The sequence below is a fragment of the Protomyctophum parallelum genome, assembly GCF_964188405.1.
Source record: "Protomyctophum parallelum genome assembly, chromosome: 12".
Taxonomy (NCBI): domain Eukaryota; kingdom Metazoa; phylum Chordata; class Actinopteri; order Myctophiformes; family Myctophidae; genus Protomyctophum; species Protomyctophum parallelum.
In genome coordinates, this window is record NC_139712.1 from 45,891,224 (window position 1) to 45,899,429 (window position 8,206).

At 41.7% G+C, this 8,206-nt stretch overlaps 1 protein-coding gene across 1 annotated transcript; it reads left to right on the forward strand.

The window, feature by feature from the left end:
• Window positions 1-5,866: 5,866 nt before the first annotated feature.
• Window positions 5,867-6,580, forward strand: LOC310867691 (EEF1A lysine methyltransferase 2-like; the record flags this gene model as incomplete). The annotated part of the gene is made up of 1 exon (XM_083777810.1): window positions 5,867-6,580. One exon carries the CDS (start codon window positions 5,867-5,869, stop codon window positions 6,578-6,580), a length of 714 nt encoding a protein of 237 aa, XP_083633936.1.
• Between the last annotated feature and the right edge of the window lie 1,626 nt (window positions 6,581-8,206).

Consider the following 8,206-nt stretch of genomic DNA (forward strand, 5'->3'; position numbering starts at 1 on the left):
TGTGTGTGTGTGTGCCCGCATGCGCGTGTGCGTGCACAATCTACATAAAGCACTTTGGATAAAAGTGTGCTATATTAATGCACCACTTATACCCCACTTAATGTCAATCTACGCCACACATGCACGCCCCCCCCCCCCGATCGTGACACCGACAGTGATTTTGTGTTATTTGCAATCATAAAATATGTATAAGTAATATCCACACGCAATATGTGAAATTATTAACGTGGCTGCCTACTAAGGCCTCATTTCCAGTCCCCCAGTGTCAACCATTCAAAGGGCAACATCTGCTCTCACCAGTTGGGAGGGGGGGGGGGGGGGTGCAGGGGGGGGGGGGGGGGCTGGGAAAGAGCGCATGACTCATCGTTATTGCCAATCATGCACCGCATCCAGAATCAATTTATTTGTACCAGTATACAGTAAAAAGGGAATGCAGGAATTCGACGCGATGGCATTGGCGGAGGGATGAGTTTTGCACGCAGCATCAATTTGACGGCTGTCAAATTGTGTGCTGAGAGGCTAACACAGCAGATTAACATAGACAATACTAGCTACAGCAGAGCCACACAATCACTTCCTTCTCCAACGCATGGACTGTAATTTGTGCAGGGACGAATTGACAACAATAATAATGGCTCAGATTTGTATAGCTCTTTTCTATACCCACGGTCGCTTTACATAAAGAAAGAAACCACCAATGGTTTGTGAAAGTTTGTGAAACATGAAGCCTAAAAAAATTGTGGCTCGAGGTTTACTGTGTCTCACTGCTGTCCGTCCCATGTCGGTAGTGTAAATTAACCAAGTACATTTACTTCAAGGTATATTCAGTGATTTCATATACATGACCATATAAGGAGTTCCTCCCTGTCCCCAGTTAACTCCTGGGGGTCAAAAAACCTTCCGCCAATCATGATATCTCTCTCTCTCTCTCTCTCTCTCTCTCTCTCTCTCTCTCTCTCTCTCTCTCTCTCTCTCTCTCTCTCTCTCTCTCTCTCTCTCTCTCTCTCACACACTCATCAATTGTAGATGAGAGACACCTGTATTAACCCTCACGTGTCTTTTCTCCAGCCAAATTCCAATACCCAGAATCTCGGCTACTTGCTCACTCTCACTCAGTCACTCCAGCAAGGTGGTGTTATGGTGGAATTGGTGACCTGCTGAATTATGTGACAACCGTGTAGACAATCACATAATGTAAATGTGTCCTAATGTCAATTGTTGCAGTTTGTTCATTAGCAGAGTTCAACCTAACTGTATTTAGGCCATGTATTTAAAGACTTCCATGTAATAGTTGTGTGAACAAGATGGTCACATATTTGGCAGGTCACCAATTTCACCGTCATTTGCCATGCTGGAGTGAGCGAGTGTGAGTGAGCGAGTGGCCGAGATATTGGAGGTATTGGAATTTGGCTCAGGAGTTCCTCTGTGTCTCAGTAGTCAGTGACCCCTCTTCTCGTTGTGACCCCTCCCTATTAACTCTATGGTCTTACTCTTTTTTTTGGTGGGGAGGGAGGGGGGGGGGGGGGGGGGGGGGCTTGTCGGCAGACGTACAGTCTGCGGCGGCGGATGAGGAGTTGCGGTTCCAACTTCCAACTCAGAATCTGTAATCAGATTCAGAGCCTGTAGACATGAAGATTACAATGCCAGGCACACACGCGTGCTCAGACACACACACACACACACACACACACACACACACACACACACACACTTGCGCATTTTTATTATTTACTATACATCAAACATTTTAGGACAGTTGACTTTGTTTTGTCATTTTTAACCTTCACATCTCAGTTTAGTTGTGCGCTGGTGCACGAAAATAGCCAATCTGCAAGCACTCAACATGCATGTGTGCAATGCATTGTGAGTTTGTAGATCGACTGTATAGGCCTACTGGCGGCCCAAATAATTAAGTCTGAGCATAATTTTAGCCTTAACCAATAAACCTAACCTATGAATGCCTAGTAATAATAATCCATTACATTACTACAACATTACAACCTGGATATTTTAGTAAGTCTAAAAGTAAATACTTAGTATTTTGTTTTTGTCACATTTCTGAGACAATAACTTGATGTCGTCGGTCAATATGAGACTTAGTAGGAGACTCTTTGAGATGAGACTATTTTAGAGACTCCACCAGTCATCAAATTATTGCTTTATATACAACAAAAATCACACCCGTGTGAAGTGAGGGGCGCTAATATATTAAAGTCTATCTCATGTTGATTAGGTGATGTAATGGTGATGTAAAACAAACGGTGCCAACACAAACATTAAATAATATAAACAGTATGATGTAATGAGGGACAATATGACATACATTTTCCCTTCATTGTCAATGGCATTTTTAAAACAAACATTGAACTAAAAACAAACATTAAACCTTTATATAGGAGGGGCTATAGCGCCCCTCAAAAAGCGAAACAATCTTATTCAAGGCTTCATGGAGTGTGTACAAAAGTACTTTTTTTGGGTGAACTAGTCCTTTAAGTTGCTGTGTTTTGTTATGTAGTAGCCTAGATCTAACCTGACGCTGCCAGATCCAAGAAGCTTGCTACACAAATTTGTTTCACAGCTTATTGGGATCTGGGATCTCGGAAGCAAATTCGATGACGGGGCTGTTCCTTTTTTTTCAAGATACTTGGTAGATGATTGGATGGGAGCGTCTGTCTATCACCGTGTGGGCGTGCAAACACAACCAATCATATTGACGTGTCTATATAGCTTCACATCCGGTTTCGCACATATCCCGCCCTTAGCTCACGCTGATGGTTCGACCCGGAGCGGTTCGGTGTTAGCTCAATCCCCTGAGCGATCTCAGATGGATGCTGTGTTGGGGAACATGGTTACCCAATACCGCCCCCATCTGGCAGAGTCAGGTTAGGCCCTAGATCGACACTTGAGTGTGAATATGACGCCTTGATGACACAGCAATTTATTTTTCAAGTCGAAACTTTTTACACCAATAATAGCATCCACCTGTATGAATAATAGCATCCACCTGTATGAATAATAGCATCCACCTGTATGAATTAGGAAGGCATCACCTAATGTGAGACGTTTAAAAAGCTGCTAAAACCCAATTTGTTTTGTAAGCACTTTTTTTGTAATATTGTGTATATGGTACTGCATGTTTATATATTTTATTACTACTCTGTCATTGTGTTGTTGTTGTTTTATTGTTGATCTATGTGTCGCTCCTGTTTTATTTCATTTTATTTATTGTACAGCACACTGTCTTTCACTTATAGAGTATTAGTTTTATTAGATGACAACGTTTCGGTCTAAACGACCTTCAAACGTTGTCATCTAATAAAACTACTACTCTATAAGTGAAAGACAGTGTGCGGGAACCGTTTCTTCTCATGATTCGCATTTGGTTGCCGGCTCCGACGCACCTGTCCTTGTAGGAGTGCACAAGGCCTTTTCGTTACAACATTTATTGTACGGCACCTTGTGACATTTGTTTTGAAAGGCGCTTTATAAATAAATTGAGCTTACCTTACCTAATGAATAGTTTGATGTGTAGCCTAATATTTGCCGCTGCTAGTTACTTTGTAGATTTGATGATTATTTCAAAACATACACCACTTCAGCCCTCTAGGGTATACTGTATACATTTCGTCCATTTGAAAATTGCCGATCTATACACGCTCACAATGCGCCATGATGTGACGGAGATCTGCTATTTTCAAAAGATTCTTCACACATTTGAAAGCTTGACATTCTGTATAATGACCAGGCCTGCTTTTTGATGCCAATACAGTTACTTACTTGTAACAGAGTATTTCTATTGCAGTATTGATACTTTTACTTAAGTAAAACATGAGCACTTTTCCCCACCATTGCTTAATTAAGCCATCAGGTGGACTCCAGCTGTGCCAAATCAGGCAGAAAATGTTAAAAGAGAAGATGAAAGATAAATGAACTTGACGTGAAATGACAGCAATTGCCATCAAAAGCGTAATTGTAATGACCTCCACGGCTATGCTTCCCTGCTGTCCTCATGAGGGGCCAACATGATTATGTTAACCCATTCTGACCTGAGATCAGATTTAAAAAATGTCTATTACATCCTGACAGTTTCATTATTAACCCATTCTGACCTTAGATGAGATTCTAAGTGTCTTCGATTTTTCAAAAATAGCAGACCTACAAGCTCGTATCGCGCCACTCGGTGGCGCGATATGAGCTTGTAGATCTGCTATTTTTCAATAGCTAAAGCACGACACGATGCTGACACCAAAATGGGTGCCCGGTCAGAATGGGTTATGTTAACAAGGACGCCATCTGCGTCATAGCAATTACTGCACCACGTAACGCCATCAGCAAATTAATCACAGCGGCTATAAAAACTCTGAAATAGTGACTAATGATGAAATCAAATGGCCATTTTGGCTGAGTGCCGTTCTTCAACCACCACGTGTTCCTCGTTATTGTGAGGCTATAGCTTTCGCTCCTGTCCGCGAGCAGCTGACTGTTTGCTAGATTTTTCCACCATTCAGCGTTTTCTTCAAAACACAGTATTTGCTACTCGGCTACTCCTAAAAACTCACACACAAATCTGGGAAAACATTATCATCTGGAGTCATGTGATCAAGACGTACCCGTCCGATTTGCCATCCAATGCCATGCCTATACAGTATAATCGGCATATCGGTTGGATCAGCACGTGCCGAATTTGTGTTGTATTTGGATGGGCAAAAAGCGTTGGGATCTGTGGCTCTTGGCAGTCAGATCTCCATAATGCTTACAGGGCGGATTTGTTTATGGTTGTGTGTGAAGCTATACGTTCTGCAGTGGTGGAAAGTAACTAAGTACTTTTACTAAAGTACTGTACTTGAGTACAATTTTGAGGTATTTGTACTTTTACTTCTACTCCACTACATCTCAGAGCCATAATTTGTACTTTTACTCCACTAGAATCATTTGAAAACTTTAGGTACTATAGTTACTTTGGCCACTTTGATTTTGATACATTAACCACTTCAACCCTATACATTTCGGCCATTTGAAAATAGCCGATCTGTAGATCAAATTTTGAAATTTGTGAAATGGCACATTCTGCACAATGAGTACTTTTACTATTAGTACTTTAAGTACATTTTGATGTCGACACTTCTGTACTTTTACTCAAGTATATTCCTACTAACGAAGTAGTTCTAAATGGCAGTATTGGTACTTTTACTTAAGTAAAACAATTGAGTACTTTTTCCACCACTGACGTTCAATGTTCAAACCTGGATAGGTCAATATAACATTGCAGCATGTCTATCTCTGGCCCCAAAACTGTGGAATGCACTTCCCGTTGCAGTCAGAACTGCAGCATCACTCCCAATCTTCCGCCGTAGTCTGAAAACCCACCTTTTCAGACTCCATCATGGCCCATAGCACTTGCCCTACCCCCTTAGATAGCACTTTTAGACTTAGATATCATTTGAAACAGACTTATAGCATGTCATGTATAGACAGCACAATAATTGCATTGTATATAGTCATAGCACTTCATAGTACATAATTATTATGTATAGCATAGTATAGTAAATATGTATAGTTTATATGTAGTGTCATTATGTAGATATGTTCTAGTTACGTTCTTAGCTTACGCATGTTTCATGATAAATGCATTTTATATATGTGATGTATTCCCATGCTGTTTTGTTCTTGCCTAATGTAAATCACTCTGGATTAAGAGCTAAATGCCTAAATTGTAAATTGTAATCTCTGTGCATCCATCTGTCTGTGTGTGTGTGTGTGTCCTGCATATGTTGAGTATGTTTGTCTAATGTCTGCACATATATGGAGATCCATGCTGTCGTCAAGATGACGTCATACGGCTTGCCAATTTTAATGCAATGTCGGCATGGCAGATAGTATGGATTCCACGCATGGCTGTTATGTTACCCCAGAGTCAGACGAAGACAGAGGCTCAGAGGACAGTTTCCGTCCTTCGAAGCTCGGAACGAAAGAATACTGGGATGAGGTATACGAAAGAGAACTGGAGACATTCAGAGACACCGGAGACGTCAGGGAAATATGGTATGGTGAGGAAATTATGAGCCATATCCTCCGCTGGATGGACAAAGCCCAAATTCCAGAGCATGTTGCCATCCTCGATATAGGCACTGGAAATGGAGCCTTAATGGTTGAACTGGCTAAACACGGTTACAAAAACATACTGGGTGTGGATTACTCTGCGGCGTCTGTGGAACTGGCCAGAAGTGTTCTCGAGACCGAGGGCATTACCGGTGTTACCGTGAGCGAGATGGACTTTTTGAGCTGCTTCGGGGAGCTGAGGGGATTTGACCTTTGCATCGACAAAGGAACATTTGACGCCATTAGCCTGAACCCGGACAAGACGGAAGAGGCCAAAGGACGCTATGTCCAGGCTCTGAGAGATGCACTGAAGGAGGGCGGCTTCTTCATCATCGCTTCCTGCAACTGGACGAAAGACCAGCTGCTGCAGAGGTTCAGCGAAGGTTTTGAGTTCGTGCAGGAATTCCCCACACCCCGTTTCCGGTTTGGTGGGAAGACAGGCAGCAGTGTAACAGCTCTTACCTTCAAGCGACTTCATTGAATCACACCAACGCCAGATGTGTGGGTTTTTTTATGTATATTTTCCTTCAATTACTGTCACTCATGTGATCCGCTGACATAGACCACCGGTACTCTGATGGGTATATCGCATAAACAGGTCTAAGCATGCCAATAGTAGGTAAATTGATTTATTTCCCTCCATAAATGACAATGGATGCATATGTTGGGATCAGTGGCATGCACAGATAGACACTAGGGGTGCCCTTTTCCCTCTGAACAAATGTGCCCTTTTGATATATATTTTTTGTTTGTTTTATCAGTGTACACTTTACAGTATGTGGACCATGGTGACATTGATCAATTCTTGATAAAGAAAGCTTCTAATATATTATTTAGGCCCCAAAATCTATAAATATCACACTATTAAGGCAACTGGCCGGTTCCACAAGGTGCCCTTTCTTTCACTTGAGCACCTGCCCCTCTAAATGTCTGTGCACGCCACTGGTTGGGATGAAAAGGGTCTTAACCCTATAAATTGTAAATATTAAAATCTTTTGCTCAACTCCAGACACAATTTACACTCCCTTCAAGTGATTTATTTAGGTATCTCCAAATGAGACATATCATAGATAGAAAGAGATATGGTTAGTATTAGTAAAAACCCAAACGAAATTGATATTTTATTAGTATTGCAGAAAAGAATGTCTCAACTAAAAAACATGTATCTAATATACGCTTGATGATATTTCACAAAATACATGGTAGGCCTATATTTACGTCTTCACTTTTGTGTGAGGGGCTCTCTTATCATCATACTGTACATCATTATATCTCACATTCCATGCTCAACCAAATCATCACAAATGTCATTCCGGCCAATCACTTTTTGCATCTTCACTTATCTGCCCTCATTATCTTCAATATGTACTTTGCTCAGCCAATCAAATCATCACTATGGGGTGATCAGCCAATCATCAGCCATTTTTTGTTTTCAGAGAGAGAGAGAGAGAGATATTAAGGATACTTTTACTGACTGCCAAGTTATGCTACCATGATAATCCAATATTATAGGACTAAAGCAGGTCTACATAATGAAGGAAATGACTGCAAGGTTACAACTGAAAATGGACAGATTCATACAAAGATGGACTAACCCATCCACCCCCTAACGGCCTAACCCATGTAGCCGGGGAGCCACCGGCCCAAAAGCTCAAGGAATAGAGATTAACCTGTGATGTCATGACATAGCCTATACCAGGGGTCCTCAACTAGAAATGATGAAGGTCCACAAATATCTTTTTGAATAAGACAGAGGTCCGGTCCCATGCGCGGCGTCCATCGGAGAGCGGGGCTCTATGCCCGTTTAGTATGGTCAAGCCAAGCTTATACAAATCAGATCCCCTTCCACCCAACTAATAATGGGGTGCAGAGTGCAGGCCCGGAGTGGAACTCCAAATCAGGCCGGGAGTTATACGCCCTGGCAGGCCACACTGTGCGCGTGTAGCGCGCGCCAGAATTTTGGGGGCCCTTGGGGGACATTTTGGGGGCCTTTGCAGCAATTTCACATGAGAAATGTATACCATCTGATGTTATTTATATTATTAACTAAAAAAAATAATTAAAAAAAAATCTTTTTTTTTTTTTTTTTTTTTTTTTCTTTTTTTGG